The 25,672-nt window shown below is 39.9% G+C and overlaps 1 protein-coding gene across 5 annotated transcripts in view; it reads right to left on the bottom strand.

The window, feature by feature from the left end:
* The window catches only part of ITPR1 (inositol 1,4,5-trisphosphate receptor type 1), a 317,336-nt gene that overhangs the window by 120,269 nt on the left and 171,395 nt on the right, over positions 1-25,672 (bottom strand). For all 5 annotated transcript variants that reach the window (XM_058563442.1, XM_058563433.1, XM_058563427.1 and 2 more), the window contains 7 exons: positions 24,214-24,465; positions 21,157-21,282; positions 18,745-18,873; positions 14,286-14,406; positions 11,592-11,776; positions 7,209-7,357; positions 6,170-6,281 (listed from right to left, as the gene is read on the bottom strand). In XM_058563442.1, the coding sequence (XP_058419425.1) occupies positions 6,170-6,281; positions 7,209-7,357; positions 11,592-11,776; positions 14,286-14,406; positions 18,745-18,873; positions 21,157-21,282; positions 24,214-24,465 (1,074 nt within the window). The remainder of the gene's footprint in view (positions 1-6,169; positions 6,282-7,208; positions 7,358-11,591; positions 11,777-14,285; positions 14,407-18,744; positions 18,874-21,156; positions 21,283-24,213; positions 24,466-25,672) is intronic.

Here is a 25,672-nt window from a genome sequence, read left to right on the forward strand (position 1 = left end):
AAAGAAGTAGACCAGAAAAGTGATTCTTTAAAGTCAAATAGAATATTTTTTCAGTGTGCTTAATTTGCCAAACTTCCTCAAATACTTAAATTAATTCCCCAAATTAATCCTTTCTAGCACCAATTACCAAGCACGTATCACATCCTAAAACTACAGCAACAAATGTTGAAAAATACTCACAGAAACACAAAATATTTAAGAAGCCCCCAAATCCTGAACAAAATGACCACTCGTCAGTCTCTAGGGTAATTCTGGGTAAGTGAAACCAATTTGATACATAAATATAGAAACCATCAGATGACATTTCAATTTCTTGTTCTCTAGGTAGTTTTCCTAGAAGAGAAGCCATGGATATAGGACATTCCTAATCCCATCACAAGTCTGCAGCTGAAAAGTCTCAACTAGCACTGTGGAATTTGCACTGCAGTTCAACAAAATTTTATATGACCCCCTCACACTCAATACTGTCCAACATGTGGACCAAGAGAGTAGTGGTTTTTTTTTTACGACTTTCAACCTACACCAATGCAGTTATTTCTTTTTGCATTGGTCCTGTACATACAGATAGAAAAGCTCCGTATGATAGTATCAACACTGAGTTTCAGAGAGAGGTTAATGGTCAGCATCAACCACAAGTTCAGTTGAGATTCTAGTTGAAATCTTATTGCAGTTTAGAAAATCTTTATCTAGACTCAGATAGGATCTCCAAGGACAAATGGCAAACAAATTCATGGGAAATGCTAACACAGACACGAAGGACGTGACTCACTCCCAGAAGGCACACTACACAACGTCAGATAGCAGACGCTGCAGAGACTAGGGGACAGATCACAGTGTTCACTGGAAGGGTGTCATGGAAACATCACCATGGGACATTTAAAAAAAAAATGAAATTTAGACCTCAGCATTATCCAATTCATCAATGGAAATTAGCTGGAAAAGAAAAAAGGGGGGGAGAGAAAGAAGGCAATGTTAGGAAAGGAAATACAAGCGAGTGAAGTGTTAGATTCATACGTGTATTCTTATTGCTGACTCTTTCAAGCTGAAGCATTGTTCGACGGTGACCATCTTAAGAGGTGCAGGCCTTTTGGACACTCCTGCACCTCACAGTGACATCTGCTCTGGAATAAAACAGGCAGGATGCTGCCACGCTTTGTCCACATGCCAAGTGTCAAACCTTGAAGGTCACTTGACCAAGTGCCAAGAACTGCGCCTTTGCACTCTCTTGCAGAGGTGAAACCTTGAACCAACCTGTGAGCAAGGGCAGCTTCCCCAATCAAGAACCATGTTCTTTCAGAAGAGGATGGGAAAGAGGAGGGTAAAAGACTAGAGTTGGATCAATTCCGCTGAGGAGAAAATTCTTTCTTTAGACTCATTTTACCATTCAACTCAATGGGAGGTCTGGGGTCCAAACCACAGTTGGGCTAAATCAGAACCAGCTTCAATTTCAGCAAGTAATAATACCAACATATCCCAAGCCAAGAAGCTCTAAATCCTGGTACTGTTGATGATTAAAGAAAACATTTTCCCCCTAAGATGATTAGTGCCAACTCAAGTGACATTAGTAAGAAGTAAATGATTTATTAGCATAGAGTTCAAGAAAAAAAAAAGAGCATTAATCACAATTACGTTTGTTTGAGGATAGATGGATGATCCTCAACTGATTTATATTATGCTTCATTAATATTTAGGACATTTTGCAAATTTAAGCTCCTATTAGAAACACTGGTAGCTGGAAATGCAAATACTTCATTCACCCAGAGAAAAGAAGCGTTGGGAATCAACAGGGGACTGACTGTTTATATGAAATGAAAACTCTGACATTACCTGAGGTCAAAAACTCTATGGTAGTAAACCAGCTACTATTATTTATAAGAGAAAATGGATTTTAAATAAATCTGAGATATCCTTTTATATTGATTCTTAGCCTCTGAATTTCTTTCCAAAGCTCTCTGACTAATAACTTAAGTACAGCAGCTTAATAAAAGGCCTATAGTGGACTACAGAGCAGCCAGCACATAAAATAACTATGTTCCCTTTTCAAGTAGGGTCTAGGGGCTCAAAGATGTTCTCTGAGTTACAGAGAAATTCACATTCAATTTTAGAGATGTTTAGCTATGGGAGGTTATTATTTTTTTTTAAACATGGACATGGTTTAATCTGTAGATTAAAAGCACACTTTAGCAAGCATTGCACACAAGAGTGGTTATAAAGTCCTGATATAATTTTAAAGTTTATTAACTTTGAAAACACAGGATAGAAAGACAATATAAGCACCATACGAAAATGTATTTCACTGTTATTTTGGTGATCACTTTTATTATTTCTTTACTTTATATTTACTACTCTGAGAAGACTATGCATTGCTGGTTCTTTGTATTTTAGAGACATAATAGTTAAAGATGATTTTTTTATTCCTAAATGATCATGATTAAATTTTTGTGACAATCTTCTTTGACCAGCCCCTACCTTACCGCCATATGTGATAGTTCTCGGATGGGCACTTCTTAGGCAGTGGACCAAGACAAGTGGACTGATCACTGGCTACTCACTGCCTCTTTCATATGGGGTCCAACCAAAACCACAGAATTTGGATGATCTTGGGACAATCACAATTTGTAAAGTCACTTGGCATTGATTGCAGACTGTTTTCAATTGGGTGAGAAATTAGAATTGAGCCAAAGACTAGATATTTAAGTTCTGCTATGTCCAGGGCTCTCAGGGCCACTGTCCCATATCATTTATATTATCATATAACACAATCAAAACTTAAATGTTAAACTTGTGGGTGGACTTCAAAACATTCAAATGCTGTCAATCTATTTGCAGTGGTAAAGGGCTAGGACTCTGGAATCAGACTGTCTGTCTAGGTTTGAATTCCTGGCTCCCTCGTTATTAGCTGTGTGACCCCAGGCAAGTTTCTGAACCTCTCTGAGCCTATGTTTTCTCCTCCGTGTATAAAATAGTTATTAACGATAGTGATATATATCATATATATCTCTGAGGCTGATCTGACATAAGGTAGAAGATGTGCTTAGTATAGTGGCTGGCACATAACAAGAGATTAATAAACGTTATCGTCGTTATTTAAGACATACTTGAGAACACTGGTGGGTATATACGGCATTTAAAAAGTGTAAGTCAGTCTTACAGTGACTCTCTTATGTTTTAGTCTGTTTGGTACAATGAGTGGCAATTCTCAATGGTCTTTTTTTCAGACAAGTAGACCTATGCAAGCATACCAATGTTCCTGAAGAGGATAATAAAGAATCATTTCAACTTTCTTTTTCATCTGTGACTTTGACTAAATGCTAAATGTTGAATGAAAAAGTAGAGATGACTGAAAGCACCCAAGTCTCATCATCTTTAAGGATTACAGCTTAGGAAAAAAGCCAAGAAAACTTGGCCCACAGACATGGCAGACACCACCTGGGGGAGACAGGAAAGGACACTGCACTGGGTTCGGGAACACTTGATGCTGCCACACACTGTCCACGTGAGCTTGGGCAGTCACTTCGTTTCTCTGCCACGGCCTCCTCGTGTGGAGAGGGAGGGCTGGACGAGGTGATGCAGAGCCCACCAGACCAGATTCTATGACCACAAAGACTCAGAAGAGGGCAGGGAGGCAGAACAATCCTGGACATCGCATGAGCATGTTAGTCATGGGACAAGTTCCACTTAAGAGATAACTAATAGGAAAATTGGGCCAGGAAAACGGAAATGACTTCAACACTTGCCCTTGTGTCCTCAGCACCCAGATCAAAGAACATCACATTTATTTTATCGACTAAAACCAACTGGTTTGCCTGAGAAAGGTTAGTTCTTTGACTCTGGGTTCCTTCCACTCTTGAAAAAGTTGGCCTGCCCTGTACATCATGCTTCTTTAGTCAAACAGGGACAGTCAGTAAACCATCAAAAGTATTTTCAAAAAGCCTTCGGACAAAGTTAATATCAACTACCAGGTCGGAAGAAACAGAACTCATTTAGCAGTCTCTCCCCTTTTAAAGTTCAATCAATGTGAACGGTTAAGTAGCATTTTCCAACAGTCAGAGCATGGGGCCAGAAGCATTGCAAGTATGTGCTGTAGGTACTGGAGCTGCTGACTAACATGGGTTTCCAGAATGTCTTCCTCGGTTGCAGGGCATTTCCCATACTTGCCTAGAGTATTTTCACTTTCACGGAGGGGGATGACAGCTCCAACCAAACTGGAAATAAATGTCATCTTGCCTCCAAGCCTCTGTCTGTTTGGGTGTGACTAATTTCTTCAGTAGCTGAAAAGAGATTTGAGCTATGGCCTAAGAACCTCTTCTAAACTCTGATAATTTACTCTTTCATAGTGACCTCCACCTACCACCTTCTTAAAGCCCAGACTCTGTCATTCTCCATGAGCTTTAGAACAGGCAGCGCTCCAACATCTCAGATCCACTCTCTCCCAGGGTCTGTGACAATGTTCTCCCGGTTGGCAGTAACGGGTAGGGAAAGGCAGGGGGGCAAGAATGCCTTCCATGTGGCCCCAAACACCCTGTCGTACTTATCCGCCAAGTGACAAAGACTCAACCGACTCCTACTGCTTCTACTTTCCATGTTATAAAAAGAAAACTTAAGAGAAATGAAAGTGTAATCACAACTTGCAACATTCACTGGAATAGAAACGCAAAGTTTACTTTAAATACCTCGGGTATAGAGAGGAACAGATATTCTGAAGAAGAGAAAACTGTGGTCTCCACATTTTAAAATCCCATTTTATGTCCTAAAGGCACAAATATGTTCACAGCTGGTTAAGACTCCTTTGGTGGATTGTACCTTATTATAGAGAGTGAATTTCTCTAACTAGAATTGTATTTTAAAAACATTTGTTAAAGCTCACATTAAGAAAAATAAAGATCTTGTGGAATAAATGGCTATTATTTATTTGACTGATAAGTGTATTCTTTGCTATTAGCTATCCCTTTTTTCTTTCTTTTTTTTTTTTCAGAGCAAGACCTACCTAGGTGTCTACACAACTGTTTGTATAAACGTCATCTCATCATTTCTCACTTGTACCAGGGTTCTTTGCTTTATTATTTATATTTATAAACTCTTTTCTGGCAGATTTCCTCCACAAAATTCCTACTAAGTTATAGATACTTATTTTCTAATTAGTCAACATTTATTCATCTTTTAATTTATGTATTTTAGAAGTTTAGAGTGGCATTTAAAAGCCTTGTGGTTTGGGGAAAGTGGAGAAACGTATGCTACAAAAAGGACTGTGTACTTTTCTGCTTTATTTTTTCTTATCCAAAGACTCTCACATATTAAATTGCTTAGGTCAGAATGCATGATTCCTGTAGACTTTTATACTTGGCAATAATCTGGTTGTCACTATCTATTTTGACAAAGAAGGCTGTGATTTCATTATCAAGGCTTCTTCACAGAGATGAATAAATGAGTGGGTATTTTGACAAGTCAATGATATCAGTGTATTTACCTACTCAGAAAATGCCGCTAAAAGTGGCTAGGAGATAATTAGCGAACATTATTACCTTCAAATGAAAACTGGTGAGATTTAAACTCAGGCCCATGCTTTTTTGCTGGGGGCAGAAAGGAGGGGCGATGGGATTGTTTGCACCCCACTTAGATCAAAATCAGAGGTGTGAGGAATTTTCTCCGCACATCCTTGCTCACAGCATGTGCTAAGAAGTATCACGTCCCAGGGATTGTCCGTTTCACAATCTCAATTAGAAATGGTGACATGTTTACCTGCTTTAATTCCAGTTAGAACTGGAGGGCATTTCTTAATACACTGGAAGGATTGTGCAACATCTCACCAGAAAGAAGTAAACCCACAGGTATGCTTAGCCGGAACCCAAAATTCAGAAACACATATCTTGATACACGAGAGGCATTTGCATTCTCATTGGGAATTTAAATAGATGGAGAATCTTGCTATTACTATTTCTCTAACAATAGGTTATGGGCAAACAGCCCATAAAAGACAACTAAGTATATCTGACTTTTAAAAGAGACAGTCATATGATTTAGCTATCTTTAGGCGCAGGATAAATAGATTAAAAGAAAAAAAGTCAACACCTAAGTCAATACTGCCTGAACTACAGTGGATTTCTAACCAGCCCCATCCCTTCAATTTAAGAGCAAAACCTGGTTTTAACATGAAAATAAAATGCAGTACCTTTTCTCCATAGCCTCTATCTTTGGTCATCATTTCTCTGAGGGTCTGTAGGACCTTAATGCAGAGTTTCTCCTCATTCTCCTCTAGCAGCTGTTTAGTATGCTTTATTAACCTGAATGGGGGGGAAACCACGCATTACGTCCCTGAAACAATCTTTAAATTAAAAAAACACTTCACACGCAACTTACCATAACTAGTCAGTTAATGAACAAATATTTATCAAGGGTTCCCAGCTTAAACATGCTTCGCGGCATTCACTGCACTGAGAATGGCTAGTTAGCAACAGTGTCTCAACAGCGACACCTGCTGGTCAGTAACAGAAAACAGGCTCACTGGACAGGAGTCCACCACACACAATGGATAGATTACAGGTAAAGGAGAAATCGGACAGAGGTCCACTCAAACCTGCTCATTTTTAAAGCGTGGCTATTTATCCACTGATTGCTGGTAACACGGCTAAAATATGCCAGCAATGTAAAAAAACCTCATGAGGATGATGGTTGGGGTGAACACACATTGTTCCCTTATCCGCGGTCTTGTCCTTTGAGGGTCTCAGAAAAGTAAGAAACTCAGAGGGGCAGAGCCCACTCTTAAGTTAAGCAAACAACCAACCTTAGGTAAAAATCAAATGGAGATTTCTAGTCACGGAACCTGTTGTTTCCTTTAGATTAGGCCCCAGTCTAAAGTAAGAAACAACAAAGTTGTTAGGAAAAGATTGTGGGGTCCTGGTAGGTCCAAGATTTTGGAAGGCAGAAGGGTCATGACATTTTTAGGTCTGCATCACAGCCCATGATGGGCGCTCTGTCAGTACTTGCTGAATGGAAGATGAACGAACGGGCATGCAGTTAAAAGGAGCAATTCTCACCAAAACAACAGTAAGTAGGACTGAGCCTGCAAACTTACTTGGGGAAGGTCAGAACAGTTCCCTAGCACATGACTTTGTACTATGAAGGAGGCCAGTGTCTCCTTCTTCAGGAACAAATGCTTTGCCTGGTCACCAGAGCTCTGCAACTGACCACCCCAGAGAAAGGCTGCTTACTTGCAAATGAAGCCTCCACTTTCACACTTTCTTCTGGCGTCTGTGTTCTCCGGGAAAAGCAGCTCAGGTCTGTGGAGAACATCCACGAGCACAGATAACTCAGCCTGTACCAGGGGCCTCAGACGGTCCTCCAGCGCTGAGACGATGTCCTGGAATGGAAGCACAGCCTTGGTGAGCAGCTCAGGCTGAGGCTGACTACAGGAGGGTGAGAACATTCACTTCTGACCTAAAACATGACCACAGGCTAGGCTGGGTTAGAGTAACTTTAGTGCCATCTTTTATCTCAGATTATTAGACACTGCCCAATGGTTACCTGAAGTGTTAGCCCCTGATGCAGAGAACAAAGTAGAAACAAGTCAATATTCCCACCAGCCTTTCTTTTGAGATGGTCTTTATGCCACTCAAGGGATCATTCCATATATTTTAAAATATGATGCAAAAAATACATTTGACAACGTGGAAAAATGTCTACAATATGAGTGTAAAAAATGGTCAAACAACAGTATGGACTATACGACCCAATTTTTATAAACAACATCAATAGCTAAAGGATATACACTAAATATTATTAAAACATCACCAGTGGTTTTCTCTGGGTGGTGGGATTAAAGTGATTCTAATTTTCTTCTATATATCCGTACTTGTGAGTATTGTCAAATTATTTCCAATGAGCATGAATTATTCATATAATAAAGTCATATAAAAATGAAAACACAAATGAATGAACATGCTATATCAACATGCTAAATACATGTACCCTGATAGCATGATGGTCTTCAAATGCAAAACACATAGCTGTAGGAAAGGAAAACAGAGAGAAGTTGAAAGAGCAGCAAAACCAACACAACAAACACCATATAAAGGCAAATGGCAGAAAACGGATGAGAAGTTATCTTCAAAAGATGCTCAAGTTTGCTGTATAGGGCTTGGTAACTCAGAATCTAACTAGAGGCTAAGATGGGGGAGAACACAGCATGCTGGATAATACAGGAGGGCCTGGTTAACCTAGGAGATTTGCATGGAAAGGCCACTTAAATTGCATTCACCTCAACTGGGGACCCAAATTTCATAGGTGATGGTCAATAAAGAATTGATTGATCTTTTATCCAGAAACTAAAACTAAAACATATGAATATAATTTTACTTTATCTTATATTTAACAAAATTTGGGTGATAATTGTAATCACTCAATAATAATATTTAGGATGCATAAAGAATCAAACTGTTTCCTTGAGGGGGGCAGTTTTCCCAACAAGATTTAAGAGTATATTGCAACATCCCTTAATTCATATTGACTTTCACAACAAAGTCAAAAAGAGGGTCATTTTTGCAAAATTCTCTGAGGGTCTCATCAGTTTTTTCTTTGAAAGCACCCACCCAATGTTCTTTCCTTCAATAGTTACTGGTTCTAACTCTGGCAAATCTTTGTCTACAGCATTTGCATGGAATTGAAGAAGTTCTTCAACATCAGGTTCATGAAATCCTGCATCTTTTGCAAAGTTTGAATTTTACATTGCAATTGATTTGCACCGTATTGTCAAATGTATAACATTCGACAATCGGGAAGAGACCAAAAGACAAGGATGGCGAAGCAATGGGCAGGGAAAGATGCTAGTGTTAAGTGAGGGGGATGTCTAAATTGGGATTAATTATATAAGCAGTCAGTTTGCCAAGTGAATGTTCTTACATTATGACAACTTTTGCTGTCCTGGGCAATTTCATAACTACAGGGACTCAGACAATAACTCACTATGTAATGAGGGCCTTTTCAGCCATTGGCTAACTCTTTATAAAAAGCTTTAGCTATACTTACATATTTTATTTTATTCCCCAAGAATATGCATAATAAATCTAAGAAGAGCACAAGAAACTGGTGTGTTTGGCTGCAGATTATTTCGTTGGAGCAGAAAAGAAAATACTGTGCATTCATACAGTTATGAGTCTACAGCGTCCCTCCATTTTCTAAAAGCATAGTGAGGTCAGGAAGCGTTCCACTAGGCAACATACTACCTTTGTTTAAGAACTGGTTCTGAGGACCTACCCCGTGACTTGGCGGTTAAGTGTGCGCGCTCCACTACTGGCGGCCTAGGTTCGGATCCCGGGCGCACACCGACGCACTGCTTCTCCGGCAATGCTGAGGCTGCGTCCCACATATAGCAACTAGAAGGATGTGCAACTATGACATACAACTATCTACTGGGGCTTTGGGGAAAAAAGGGAGGAGGATTGGCAATAGATGTTAGCTCAGAGCCGGTCTTCCTCAGCAAAAAGAGGAGGATTAGCATGGATGTTAGCTCAGGACTGATCTTCCTCACAAAAAAAAAAAAAAAGAAAAACAAACTAGTTCCGTCAGGACAAAGCTGAAATTCTTTCCTTGACCTGCAAAGCCCTGGCCACCTCCTCAGCTCTGTGGGCTCCAGTCACACTAACCTTCCCTTGGTCTTTGAATGCTTCATATTTTCTTCTGCATGATGGTCTTTACACATGCTATTTCCTTCCCTTCCATTTTTTTCTCTAAGTAAATCCTACATTTCCATGATCTTGATTCAAATGTTACTTCCTCAGCAAAGCCTTCCTTGATCACCATCCCCAACCCAAGGCAAGATGAGGTTGCTCGTCAGTGTTCCGTAGCACTACTCACTTCTCTGCAGCTTTTATCTTCTTGCCATTATTACTTTGGTCCGTGTGATTAGCTGATTAATGTCTGTCTTCCTTCCAACATTCAAGACTCTGAAGGTGAAGACCATTTCTGGTTTTGCTCACACTGTATTCCTAGTGCCTAGCATGGGGCTGATGAATTAATCAGTGAACTCATTTGTCTTTAGGTAAGTTATGCAACCTCACACAGACTCATTTATTTCATCTAATAATAATAATATAGTCATGACAGTAATGACAATAGTAATAACAATTATAATAGCAGCTCTCATTGATTGAGTGCTCACTACATCCCACGCACTTTTCTATGTGCGTTATGTGTATTCTATTTTCCAAAGATGGCCACTACAATCTATTCTATTTCACATATTCTTCTTACAAGGTGTCACTGAGATCCTTCCCATCAAATGGTGGTCTATGTCCCCTCCCCTTGAACCTGAGTGGAACTTTGTAACTGCCTCGACCAAGAGTATGACAGAAATGATGCTACGTGGCTTCTAAAGGTATGTCGTAAAGGCAGTACAGCTTTCACTTGTCTCTCTCTAGAGATGCTCATCTTGGGACGCAGCTGCCATATTGTGAGGAAGCCCAGACCACTTGGGGAGGTTACATGTGGATGTTTCAGTCAACAACTCCAGCTGAGGTCCCAGCTGACAACCGGCATCAACTGCCAAACTTATGAGTGAGCAAGATTTCAAGATGAGTCTAACTATGGCCACCATCTGACTGCAATTGCATGAAAGACCCTGAACAATAAATACTTCACTGAGGCCAGTCAACCTCCAGAGCAATATAAGAGAACAAAGCAATTGCTGCTATGATTTGTTACACAGGCATAGATAACTGGAATATGTTCTCAACTCTCTTGATCCTCATATCAACTCCATGAAGTAGATGTTACTATTATCCTGTTTTACAAATTAGGAAACTGAAGCACAGAGACATGAAGTAACTTTCCCAAGGTTACACCATCTCTAAGCAGTGGAGCCAGGATTTGAACCCAAGTGCTGGCCTGAGATCCTGTCCTTAACCACTGTGCTGAGCTCATCCGAAGGATCTGTGATTCTCAAACTGTGGTCCATGTACTACCTGTGAGGGAATAACTTGAGGTACTTGTTAAAAGACAATGTTAACGTTAAGATGTATGTTTAAGTGTTTTACATCCATCTAATACTGGCTACTCTACCCTTTAACAAAGGGAGAGCAGATCTCTTCATAGGCACTAAGAAAAAAAGAGTATAATCCAACTAGAATTTCATAATACTTTTATTTTCATTTGGCTCACCCTGATATACAGCTCTTCTCTCAGGCATTATTGCACTTCTTTACCTGCTGATTCAAGAGGCTAAATATCCCAGGGTGACGGAAAAAATGGAACCCTTATGCCAGTGTGATGGAAAAAATGGAACCCTTATGCCCGTATGCTAAGTATCCTCTTGTAACACTTAAGTATTCCTTCCTAACAAGAGCAGAGTCCCCATTCTTCAAAAGAAATCTGCAAATCTATGAATAACCTGTAAAGACCATTACTTTTTCAGTTTTTCTCTTCCTAAATAGCTTCACATTCCTGGTCCTACATACATTAGTATGTTTGATTACCCACTCACCACACTGACATCTCCCTATGACCAACCTTGGATTTTCTCTGGCTCAAGGAAGCACCGCTGTGTGTGGGAACCACCTTAGGACAGGTTAAGGTTCACGTCTCTTAGTACCAGGCATTACCTGCAATCTCTCAATGATATTCCGGTAGTCTCTGGAAGCTGCCAGAACAGAGTCTCTGCGAGCTGCATTGCGGGCCGTCAGCCGCCAGTTCATGGCAGTTTTCTGTACAATGTTGTGGGACTTCAGAAAGAGGTTATTGACTTGGCTGTCCAGGTCCACAGGAATGGCGATGGCCCGGCTCTTGGCTGCACAGGAGAAAGATGACTAATGAGCCTACAGCTTTCATGGGAGACACCCTAGAGACAGACTTAACTCTCCCCCATTACCCATCATGCAGATGTTTTCATGCCCATAATGTGTCAGCTTGCATGGTATTGAGTGTGAATACTGAGGAGCTCAACTGAACTCTATCATCCTTTTGGTTAGGGTTTCTCAACATGAATTAGGGGGTGGGGGCACTAGCAGCTCTGAGGGATGTTAAAATGCTCTAAGGTCATAAAGTTTAGGCAAGCCAAAGTTAAAGTTCAATGGGTTTCCTCAATGAATGGCTTCTTAGGGTCTCTGATGTGTTCATATATTTTAAGAATTATCAAGACAGAGAACTCGTTTGGCCAATGAGTTGTTTTTCCAAAAATTCTCTCTCAAGTTTGGTGTTCTATACAGTAATCTAAAAAATGCCGATTTAAGCCAAACATAATACAAAAGATAACATTTACAATGACATAAGCTATTCTTTCTATATAGGCTCTTCTTTTCCCCTCTAAAAAAATAACTCCAGTCTAATCATGAGAAAAACATCAAGCAATCCCACAATGGGCGACACTCTACAGGACTTCTGACCAGTATTCTTCACACTGTCAAGGTCATAAAATACAAGGAAAGTCTGAGAAACTGTCACAGACCAGAGGAGACTACGGAGACATGACAACAAAATGCAATGTGGCAGTCTAGATTGAATCCTGGAACAGAAAAAGGACATTAGTGGAAAAAGTGGTGAAAACTAAATCAAGTCTGGAGTTTAGTTCATTGTAATGGGCCAATGTCAGTTTGTGAGTTTTGACAAATGTACCCTAGGGGGTAACGTAGGATGCTGACAGTGGGGGAAACTGGGTGAGGCATATACCAGAACTCACTGCGTTATCTTGGCAACTTTCCTATAGATCTAAAATTATTTCAAAATAAAAAGTTTATTTAAAAAAAGTAAGATAAATAACAATCTTTTTTTCCATACCAAAAATCCAACAATCTCAAAAAAACAAGACAACCAATTCCTGTCTTCAATGCTTCATGACACTAGAAGCAAAGAAGGTGCTATATTACTGTATCTAATCGTAAAACAACTCCAGCACTCTGGAAGAGGAAGCTGAGAAGCAATTGTTTAGATTCCAATTAAAAGAACACAATTTTGGGAAAGGAACCATCAGCCAACCAACAAATTTCTACCAGTTTAATTTAGAAAGTGGGAAATTTGGAAAAAATACAAATAATACACAAATAAAAATGCACAGGATACACTCAGCTCAGCTAGAAACCCTGTGCCTGAGATATCCATTTTCAAGCTGAACAACAAAAATAGTGGACTTGGGGTGTGATTTTAGTCAGCAGGAGGCATTCCCCAAGGGGCAGAGGGCTGAGTTATGGGGTTAATAGGTTGTGCTGCTCTCAGGCCCTACCATTTCACAAACATCAACTCACCTTGTCTTTTCTCATCACTGCCAAGACTAGTAACACACTTCATCTCTCTAATGAGTGTGGAGCTATTCAAGCTGACGACCTGTCCAAATTTTAACCAAATATTTCATGGTACAGGATCCCATATGGGCAGGGTAGAGGGTTATCTGGGGATTCTGTCTCAGAGCCCTGTTTCTGAGATTTCGTACCATGGATATGTAATGTACACACTTTCAAAAGCCTAATCTCTTATTGTGAAATAGTGCCACATAAATATAAAAAGACACCAATACCTACTATATGAGAGTAAAGGAAATCAGGCAGGGATGACTGAATCAGGCAACATGCCCTAATAAAACACCATCTCTACTTGCTGGACAGCTACTAAATAGTGCTAAGAAGCCCACCTGTCTGCTCTGTCATCTGCAGGAATCTAAATAGCTACCACGGTGAGATAACTCTTCTCAAACTCAGGCAGGAAGATTGTCCCTTTGCATAGCATTTATGGACAGGAACAGGGAAAAGTAACAGAGCCTGATCAAGTCAGGGTGAAGGGAGCAGTAAATCTCATATCTTCCTTTCAAAGCCGCCTATAAGAGGTGACAAGTGAGGGGAGGGGAGGAGGGAATAGAGAACCAGTTATCACTGAGGCAGAGCACCATTTCTGAGAAAGCGTGTTCCTCGGGATTGGACATGTGCTTTTGCAGGGAAAAAAAGTTTCCATATGGTCAAATACGTTTACCGGATTCAACAAGTTAGTTTCTTGAATGAGGGACTTCCCAGGGCCTTGAATAAGCTTGTGTGCACTGTCACTTGCCAAGTGTTGCCTAACATTTAACCCTGGAATCTTGTTTTTCAAAGCCTAGCTCTCTTTGGGACTTACTGGTTCTTAACTTTAGGAGATGCTGGCTTAGTAGATGAAAGTGAGGTTTATGAATCAAGAAGACCTCAGTTCCGGTTCTGTCTCTGCGACTTCCTGTGTGTGGAACCTTAGAAGAACTACAGCTCAATACATGGTGGTCTTTACTCCTGTTAGGCAATTCATTTTCATCACGTTAAATCCAAATTGAATTGACATCTTACCTACGTCCGAGAGCACCCGAATACAGCTCTCCACGGAGGCTTTTTGACTTGGCATTAACCAGTTGCAGTGGTAAACCCTGAACACACCTTGCAGCAGTTGCACAAAGACAGGTTGGCGAGTCTGCAAGAAAGAGAGGCCAAGAAAGAGGTGATACAAAGACTTTTATTTGTAGATTACTGAAGCACTGATCAGAAACAGACATTGCCCTGAACCATGGGTTGATGGACCCTCACGCAAGAGTGGGAAAAGGTGACTGGTTATGAGCTGGATTCCAGAAGCTGCCTAGCCAAGGGAGAAAAAGTCAGAAGCATTTTAAGGTAATACACAAACCTGATGCTACCTTTCTAAGTCTGACCACAAGAAGGAGCAGTGAAACCAAATCCTGGAAGGTGGTATTCTTGTCTAGTTATCAACTAGCTGTATAACTTTAGACAAATTACTTCACCTCTCTGAGCTTTAACTTCATCCAATATATAAAATAAGTGGACTGAGGTAGATTAACCCCAAAGTCCTTTCCAGACATTATATCCTATGAGTAGAACCTATATTTTTAATCAGCAAAAACAACCTGATGAGTGGATCTCACCCAGAATGCTCCTTAATTCTTCATTTCTGGCAGTGTCTTCAATGATATAAAGAGAAGACAGTTCTGACGGCTTCTATTTATAAGTATTCATTTACTACAAATGAGTACTTGGATGTTAACTACATGGTAGGATTTATTCCTCTCTTTGACAGTATAAATCTGTACTCATTTTAAAATAAGAGAACTCAAACATCCACTTAATCAATTTGACACGGACTTTCTGAATGCATGTAGTCTTGGTGTCTATCCAAAGCTACCTGGATTAGGGAAGCTTTGGACCTGCAAGGCAAGGAGCACTGTGTATGGTGAGCTACTTCCCTGGTCATTAATTATAGGAGAGAGGACTCGCATAGCCCCTCCAAAAAACAGCAGGAGTTAATACAGCAAAGAAAAAAAGTATTGAAAAACCCCAGAGAGGTTTCCAAGATCAAAGAAACATCACTGAAAGTCCTAAGGAAAAAAGGAATCTATTACAAGAAAATAAAACAGGCTCATAAAAATTCACAACCTCCTCTATAAACATTGTTCAGATACCTTCCATTCATTAAGTGCCACACACTTCACGTGAGATCTCATTTGGGCCTCCATAACAATCCTATGATATAGGAGTTACCTTAATGCCGTAAATGAAAAGCAAAGGCTCAGAAAGGTTAAAAGAAAGCATCCAAAGGAACTATGAAGTGATGGCGGAGCAGTGAGTCGACTTCAGGCCTCTCTGATGCCAAAAATCTGTGCTCTTTCCACTAAGTTCACCTGGGAACCAGAATCTCATTGCTTTCTTCAAGAAGTACTTTCTGTTCTACATCTCACAGCCACCCAGACAGTAAACTGTGTTACTAATAGAGGACAGGAGCATAGGGAGCTTGAGACATTGGCCAAGAAACCCTGACTTTTAGTCCCCGAGCACAATGGGTCCAATGAGGGCAGCTATTTATTGAGGATACTTCCTACATGCCAGGCTGTGTTAAGTGCTTTATAAATATCTCATTTAACCCTCACCACGACCCTATGAAATAAGCAGTGGTATTATCAACTGCCCTACTGGCTAATATGTGCTGGAGTTGGGATGGGAATCCAAAGCCTAACTCAAAGAAAGAAGGGTCCTTTGACTAAATTAATTCAATTGAACCAATATTTATTGAGCATCTGCTCTGCTCCCATCTGACACCTGGATGAACAAACGATGAATAAATTGCCAGAGCAGCTGCTTCCTAATTACCCATTTCAATGGGTAATCTGGAGGCATCAGCTCACTCAACCTCTTGGGCTAAAGACCACAGGTGCCCATCATCTTCTTCCTAAAATTCTCCCCTTTCTTAGTTCCTGAGATCCCATGTGCTCCTGAACCTCATATCCTGCTGGCATGATACCTCCTTGATCTTCCTTTGGACTCTTTTACATCTCATTCTTAATTATTTGTGCTCTGCCCAGTTTCCTTCTAGTCAACCACTTCATTTTCCTGGCCAAAACTTCAACTAGAAAATGTTTATATTTGGACTGTACCAGTCAGCTTTCAAGAGTCTCACTGATTCATTTACTCACTCAACAAATTAGCATCTACTGGGTGCCAGGCACAGTGCTACGTGCAAGGGACAGAGCAGTATCCAAGACAACCGTGAGCATAACACATAACTTTGCCCTCCTTACTGTAGCTTACAGTCCAGCAGGGCACAGTATAAGCTACCACTTATTAAGCACCTACTATGTGCCATGCTAGATGCTTCATAAACATTATCCCTAACGCTCACAATAACTTGCAAGGTTGATATTATATCCCTGTCTGACATGTAAGAAAAGAGGTTCCAAAGTTCTGTGACCTATCCAAGTTCACCCTGGTAAGGAACAGAAGGAGAATTTGAACTCAACTCTGCCCCTCAAAATTCTGTTCTCCCTCCCTGGATCCCACATTTCCAGCTGCCTCTGGACATTCCACTGGCACCTTAAATACAACACAGCCAACCCCAAGTTCACCGTTTTCCTCCCTCATAAAAGTGGGTTGAAGAAAGGAAGGAAGGAAACAAGAAACAAAGAAGGAAGGAGGTAAAAATCTAGCTAGGGAAATAAGACATATGCTTTTCAACAGATAAGACAGGCTATGAGAGCTTCAAAAATAGTATTCATTGACAATAAATGTTCTAAAAATCCATGAGCTACCCCCTAAAAAAAACCCTAAAAATCAAAGCTGGACTTTATATTCTAAATATATAGAGACAACCTGAGCCCTGCTAGGGACTTACAATATTCATGCTGAAGATTCATCACTCTGACAATTCCTGCTTATTAGTTGGGTTAAAAGTTAGTTTCAGAGCAAGGCAGTGTAAGTAGAGAGTAGTGATCAAGATGAAAAACCAAAAATACAAGTTCCTTTTTAATTTTTGCGATTAATTTGACTGATTTACTTTGACATTTTGGTTTTGCAACACTGTTTCACAATCTGGAGAATGGTCATTGCCATGGTGATTGTCACTTTAAATTACAAGAGAAGCAAGTCCAATCTTACTAACCAAAGTAACTTTCCTGGCTGGCTCTTAGCATAATAGTACTTGGTAAGGAGCATGTGCTGGCCTCCAGTAACTCATGTGTTAGGATCCTCTTGCCCAATTACTCAAGAAGTATATACAGACGTTCTAAAGGCAGCATTCTAACTGTATGATACTTTAGTTTAACTATTAGCTTTTATAGTTATTTCTATACTAAATAGAAGGTTACCCACAGTCCCTAGGAAGACATACCTCACTAAAAATTCCATAATTCAAGTTTTAGGGTCAGACAGAACTAGGTTGAAATCTTAGTTATGCCACGTAATAGCTGTGACCGTGGCTGAGCCTGGTAATTAAACCCTCTGAGCCTCAGTTCACTGAGCTGCAAAATGGGGATAATACCATCTATCTATAGGCTGTACTAAGCTTATATGAGCTCCTTCATATAGTTAATGAAATATAGCAGCATCTAACAAACATACCAATGAGTATTATATTGACCATGACTCACTCTTTCCGTGGAGAATTTACCTGAAATTTAATGTCAGATTATTTGTCTGTGATCTAACCTCATTCACCCCCAGGCCACCCATCAGCCCCAGGACAGCCTCCATCTCTTTCCATGACACAAGGATGGCTAATATTTCTGTTCTGGCCACTGGAGATCCAGTCCAGCTTTCATTCTGCAAGCTGGACAAGTGGACCTGCAGTAAGACTCTCATAGCAAATGACCCAGATATAAGTTACAAAAAGAAGAGTGATTTTGCCAAATAAAAGAATAATGATAACGTCTCCAGATCCATGGATTCAAGGCTTTGAAACTATAACTACACTGAGAATCAGTATGGGGGGCTGCTAAACCAGACAACTCCAGGAGGCGCCACGCACACAGGACTCTACACGAATGGTGCCTGTGGAGCTGTACAGTGTAGTGGCCCTGCTGACTGGGCCTGCTGGGCCTGCTCACGACTAAACAACTTCTCACTCCAACCATATGCTGCCTCAGATGAACTCTAGGCACACACTCGGAGTTAAAACAGAGCTTTCCAGATACTTTGTTTAGAAGTGTTAATAACATGCTAGTACCTATTTGAAAGCTGCTTCTCTTTCTAAAATTGGAGGGGAGGAATCAACAAGATTGAAGGGAAAAAAAAAAGAAGGCATCTTAAGGAGAAAATCAACAACCAATAAAACCATCTGGTATAGAAAAACATTCTCAGGTACTTCTTTATCCAAGGGATCCTGTAAAAGCTATGTTCCACAAAGAGAAAAGCATCCTGTAGTAATGCTTGCAGAGTGGCTCATCTACAGCTGCTCACTCCCAAATCAGCACCAACTCCAACTGACGAAGATCTACTGTGAACCTCCTGTGTCTACGTTTGTACTTCTTACCTGCAAAGTTGTACTCTGGTCTGAGAAGGGAGAACTGAAGAAGGTAGTAACAATACTCATGACAATTTCGGTAACATACTTCTCCAAAATTGAGTCTGCATGTTTCCTGTCACTTGTGTTGTTACAGGCCTGGAAGACAATGGGACGCTTTAGACATTATTCCAAAACCCGAAGGTCAGTTGGAAAATCAAGAAATTTGTGACCGTTTCTGGCGATTACTCTTAACAAACAAATCTTAAAGGCCTGCAGGTCAATATTTCTCCCCTTAAGAGATAACAATGATAAAAAATAAATCATAGAAAAAAGAGAAGCAGATCAGCTCAGATATTACAGTGTAGAATCACAAAACATTAAAATTGGTATGGGATGTACAAGGCCATCGCTTCCAAATTCCTAGCCATGTGCAGCAAATCTAAAACCTCAAAAGACAGTAAGAGGCATAATAACTACAGTTGTCTAAATTTTCCCTTAAAAGTAAACTGTCCTCTGTCCTCCTGGTTAAGCCATTCATCTGCTCTAGGCCATGGTTTTCCAATCCATACAATCAAGAGAATCAAATATATCACTGAGGTCCATTGTGCATGATATTCTCCAAAGCTATAACACTCTTCCATTCAATAAAAATATTACTGACATATGGTGCTGTTGAAAATAGTAGCCATGATGCAGAATAATTGACTGCACAGGTTTTGGGGTGAGGAGAGACTTCAGATTTCACTTGTACACTACTTAATTTTGCTGCTTAGAATAACATTAGACATTTAGAAGAACAGGTTTAGAAAATACACTTTTTAAAATCGAAGTTTATTACCAAATTCATTAGTCCTATCATTTGAGATATAAAATTGCTTATAATAAAAAAGTTATCAAGGAAAAGGCAAAAAAACCAAGTTTTGTTAACTGAATATGATGTTTTGAGCTCAATATTGGGCAGTCTGTAGACACATTCAGAGAAGGAAATTAGTAACTGAATTTACAGCATTTCTGAAGAATTCGATGCAGGGGTCGGCAAAGTTAAGGACTGGTGGCTGTTTTTATAAATAAATTTTATTGGAACACAGCCAAGCCCATTTGTTGACACATTGTCATGGCTGCTTTCATGCCACCAGGGCAGAGTTGAGTAGTTGTGACAGAAACCGGATGGCCCACAAAGCCAAACATACTTACCACCTGGCCCGTTACAGAAAACTTTGCCAAGCCCTGACTTAAAGAAACAAAGCAAGCCTTCCATTCCAAGCCCCAAACCCCAGACTTATGGGTTTAAAAGACTAGAAGAGGGGCCGGCCCGGTGGCACAGGCGGTTAAGTGCGTGCAGTCTGCTGCGGGGGCCCGGGGTTCGCCAGTTCGGATCCTGGGCGCGCACCAATGCACTGCTTGTCAGGCCATGCTGTGGCGGCGTCCCATATAAAGTGGAGGAAGATGGGCAAGGATGTTAGGACAGGGTCAGTCTTCCTCAGCAAAAAGAGGAGGACTGGCAGATGTTAGCTCAGGGCCGATCTTCCTCACACACACAGACACACACACACAAAAAGCCTACAGGGTGAAAACTTCAAAAAATAAATAAATAAAAGCCAAAATCCTTTAAAAAAAAAAAAAAGACTAGAAGAAATTTGAGATTAAAAAATATACACGTGTCTGTGACACTAACGCCTGAGTGCTATTAAATATAGTCCTTGCTTAGAAGGAAAATAAGTTCTTGCAGGCTCCTTGTCTCACACTGGTAATTGTACAGTCAGGCAGAAAATATCACATTCTAGGATTCGACAATGCATCTTTTTTTCTTTTTAACATCCCAACGTTTCTGAAATCGGGATTCATCTCACAATTACTCTCTAAAGAACCTTGTTACTTGCCCCCTCCCCCAACTCCACCACACAAAACTCATACTAACCCATGGTGTGCCTTGTTAAGTAGTATTCTTGTGGCTTTAGAATGAATATTAAGCTCAGAGCAAAACTAAATTAAGAATATGAAGCCCACCCCAACTGCCAGGTCAGGGAAGCAACAGATGGAAAGTGAAATGCTTTGCAGAATCCTTGACACCAGGCTGTAAGAGATAAATGCTCAAACTCAGGAAGTATCCTTTGAGGAGAGACATATTGTCAAGGAAAAGAAAACTTTATAAATTTGATTTTAATATGTCCCAGGTTATCAATTCACAAATAAATCCATAAAGGATGAAATGAAAACCAGAAATAACCTATCTTCCCTGAAGCTTGACAAATAAAATCTATTCTCAGCTACGAGCAACAGGTAAAAAGAAAGGAGACATGTGAAAGGATAAGAGCCACATCTGCCTCCTTGAGCCATGAATTAGCGAATTGAAATTATGTGACTGTTTTCCTTATGTCTGCACAGCAATGCCCAGGCACACACACTTTTACTCTGCCTCCTTAGTGCCGAAGGCCTTACCCTGCAGATGTCTACGAGGAAATTCTCAAACAATTTCCACATGTGATTGCTGGTGTAAATCTCCTTCATTTCCACCTCAGTATCCACATAGCAGTGATTCAGGAAGTTAATGTACGCAATTTTAACCTGGAAGATAGAAATAAGGTTTTCTGAAAAATCAACTTGGTATATGTGGAAATGATTAGCTGCCTCATGTTACTTAGAGTGAGAAGGATGGACCAACACGCTCTTCCATTTTCACCTGCCAGCTTTAATTTCTGCGTTTTTTGATATTCAGAATTCAAAGTTATAAAATTCAAAAACAAAGCTTTTGGAAGAGAATATTTTCATGATCTCAAGGCAAAGAATGGAACAAAACAGGGGCCGGCCCGGTGGCGCAAGTGGTTAAGTGCGCGTGCTCCACTGCCGCAGCCCGGGGTTCGCCGGTTTGGATCCCGGGCGCACACCGACGCACCGCTTGTCAAGCCATGCTGTGGCGGCGTCCCACACAAAGTAGAGGAAGATGGGCATGGATGTTAGCCCAGGGCCAGTCTTCCTCAGCAAAAAGAGGAGGATTGGCAGATGTTAGCTCAGGGCCGATCTTCCTCACAAAAAAAAAAAAAAAGAATGGAACAAAACACTCTGACCATAGAGAAGAAGATGGACAAGTTTGACTGCATTAAAATCAAGAATTTCTGTTCATGAAAAGGCACCGTTAAAAGAGTTAAATGGCGTGAGTGGAAAGAAGTTGTTTGTAATGCATATCCCAATGAAGAATTCCTACAGATCTGTGCATCTTAAGAGTAAGATGGATACTCCAAAGAAAAAACAGGCAAAAAATTTGATGTGATATTTTCTTGATGGAATATTAAATGTAAAAAAAAACATGGAAATGAGCTCAACTTCAGTTAGTCATCAAGGACATGGAAATTAAAACCAATATAAGATACCACTATACATCCACTAGATTGAAAAAAAAATAAAACAAAGGGTCTGATAATACCAAGAGTTGGCAGGGTTGTGGATCAACAAGAGCTCTATGGGGAGGGATGGCTGCTGCAGCAACTATGCTGGAAAACCACTTGGCATTATCAAGTCAAATGGAAAAAATGCACCCCATATGACATGGCACTTCCACTTCTAAGTGTACACCCTGAAGAAATGTGTACACACGTGTGGCCAGGACACATGCATTGGTCCTAAGAGCCAAAAACTAGAAACAACCAAAATGAGCATCAACAGAGATACAGTAATGGACCACTTAACGATCAGTCAACAACAGATCACATATAGGATGGTGGTCCCATAAGATTAGTACCGTACAGTCTAGACATGTAGGAGGCTATATCATCTAGGTATGTGTAAGTACACTCCATGATGTTTGCACAATGACGAAATCACCTAACAACGCATTCCTCAAAACGTATCCCCATCGTTAAGTGATGTATGACTGTACAGAAAATCATACTGTGGTACAATGCCATGGGGGAATGCTCCAAAGCAAAGGAAAAGAATACAGCTGCATACGTCAGGATAGATGAATCTTAACACCATAAAGTTGAACTTTAAAATGCACAAAATAATAAACTTCAAAAACTAGCAAAACTAAATTATATTATTTAGGGATGCATAAAGAAAAGCAACTATGGGATTACACGAAAGTCAGCTCATACAAGTACAGGAGGGAGCCCCTTGGGGGAAGTCAGGGACTGAGAAAGGACAAGGAGGAGGAACTTGTCATATTTCTTGATCTGAGTGGTGGTTACACAGCTGTTCTCTTCATAATTATTCGTATACAATCCAGATTTATGTACTTTTCTATACTTACACTGTATTTCAAACAAAAATGGGTAAAAAAAAAATAAGCTAATATTATACCTCCCTCACCTATAACAAGAGAAATGCAAATTAAAACTGTCAAAATACCACTTTCATCTATCTGATATACAAGAATATAAAAGTTTGATAACATACCATGTGAACAAGGCTGTGAGAAAAATGCAATCTTGTTATTATAATTATTATCTCATTATATTATTGTGAGCTGGTTCAACGTTCATGGTACACCAGTACAATGGAATTTTACATAACTATAAAAAAGGAATGTGGAATCTCTTTATGGACTGATATGAAAAGAAGAATAGTGTATTTAGAATGTCATTTTTGGTGCTAAAAAAAGGGGGTGGGGGAATAAAGTATATATTTGTATTTGCTTATACACAAAACTTTGGAGGATATACAAGAATGCAATAAATGATTTTCTGTGGGGTGGGGAGGAAGAGATCAGGTGATTTTTCATAGTTTACTCCTTTATGGTCTCTACTATTTGAACTTTTTAAAATGTATTAACTTCTCAAAAATTAATCTAAAAACATAAATAGTACATGTATTTGATAAATACTACATATGCTATATATATATTTAGTTTAAAATATAAACTAATAGTATATATTTTATATAACATACAAAAGTAAAATATATACTGTCTGATCCATTTTTTTGTTACTAGTCAATATGTATGAACAGGGAAAAAAAAGCCTGGAAAGATTTATTTCAAAAACCAAACAGGTATTCACTATGGGTGGTGGAATTATAGATTATTTTAATTTAGTTATTGGTTACCTGTAGTTCCTACATATTTCATAATCGTCATTCATTATTTTTGCAATACAAGTTTTCATTTTAAAGAATGAACTTACAAATAGGTCTTACATTCACATGAACTATATCTCAACCTACTCTTAATCTCATTTCTAAGAAGTTCATTCCAATCAAATCCTCTTTCTCAACAGGGTGAATTATTAGTTCCACAGAGCTGATGCAGTGCAGCAGTGTTCCCATTCTTCTCAAGGAGACAGAAGGAAAGACTAATATCCCCCCACATTCCTTTTGAGCAAAATCGACACTCAAGAAAATCTTGTTTCAGCCAACTGAAATCTCACTGCACAATGAGCTGCAGGTCTCAAAACTGTGAGGTCCCATCCGAGCCAGCCACTAGGAAGCCTCCCACCCAGACTCGGCCCCACATACCAAGTGGAAAGACATGTAAAGGGCACACGCCATCCTGGGCTCGCTCACCTCGGGGATGCAGTCTTCATGGGTCACCACGCGGACGATGTCATCCAGCGGGAGCAGAGAGTTGCACTTTATCTCCGTGTAGACGTTCTTGCCCTCTGTGCACACGGCCAAGAGCTCGACCAGGTGGATGTGGTACATGAGAGGGCTATTCTCATCCATCCGGTCCCGCTCTGACCTCATCATCTGGATTAGAGTCTGGAAAGAGGCTCTGTCGTTGTAGAACACGAGGACATCCTCTCCTGAATTAACCAGCTATAAAAAGAATAGGGTTTGTTGATATCACAAGCTTGCAGGAGTGGAGATATCATTAAAAAAAAATCTATTCGCAGAGAAAAAGGGATGTTCTGTTAGCATTTACCTTCCAAAACCAGTCTTACCTATATTACTAAAGTCATCTAGATTTCCTTCATTGATATTACTGAACAACTAAAAATCTTCAGCAGCATCATTTTAATCCACAGATATAGAAATATCACAGTGGTCCTAAAAAACCACTAGAGCAAGATAAAGTCTGCATACCAGCATTCATGTGTCAAGTGGAAATGTAGATTGCAACCTTGCACCTGTATTTCCAAACCTAATAATTAGGCTATGATTTTTCTTTTAAAAAATGTTTCCATCTTCTTTTTATGCTTTAAAAGTATTCCTCTTACAACTCTCATACACTGCCTTATTTCTTCACAATTACAAATTGTCCACTTCTAATTAAGATATGCCTTCTTTCCAACACTCATCAAATAGTCAAGGCATTCCTAATCATAACTTGTCCCCCAGGACTGTGGCTTCCCATACATCTACTTCAGAATAAATCAATTTCAGCACTGCATGAAACACAAAAGACCCAAAAAGGGTTGGCATAGAATCAAAGTAAATACGGCCAATATTATGTACTTAATAACAACTAACCTTTATGAACTCCAATTATGTGCCGGATACTATGATAAACACTTTAGATGCATCACCTAACCTCACAGTGCCTCAGTTTTGTCTGTAAAACTGAAGACAAATATGATACCTAATTCATGGTGCTGTCATGTAGATTACATAAATGATTATATATAAATTGCTTAGAACAGTGACTAAAGTATGGTAGGCTTCCAATAAATGTTAGCTATTATTGTCATCATTATCCCATTTAATTTGCATATGAGCTCTGCAACTGAATACTGCTATACCTTCATTTTACAGAAATGCGTGCTGCGAGTGTGAGAAGTCAAGTAACACGTCCCAAGTCACACGTCCAGTGAAGTGGTACAGCTGACACTGGTATCGCAGGGTGAGCCAACTCTTTTAATTACACTACACTACCTTCCACTGGAATCATATATGTAGATGGGATTATAAACCCAAGTGTTAGGTAGATTTACTTAGGTTTTCATTTCTAAAAAGGTGGAAAGATTAAACCAAGTAGATGTGAAAGCCAAAGTCTCGCGTGTGGCAGAGGGTCTTCCTGGTTGGA

This window comes from Diceros bicornis, chromosome 2 (genome assembly GCF_020826845.1).
Source record: "Diceros bicornis minor isolate mBicDic1 chromosome 2, mDicBic1.mat.cur, whole genome shotgun sequence".
Lineage (NCBI taxonomy): Eukaryota > Metazoa > Chordata > Mammalia > Perissodactyla > Rhinocerotidae > Diceros > Diceros bicornis.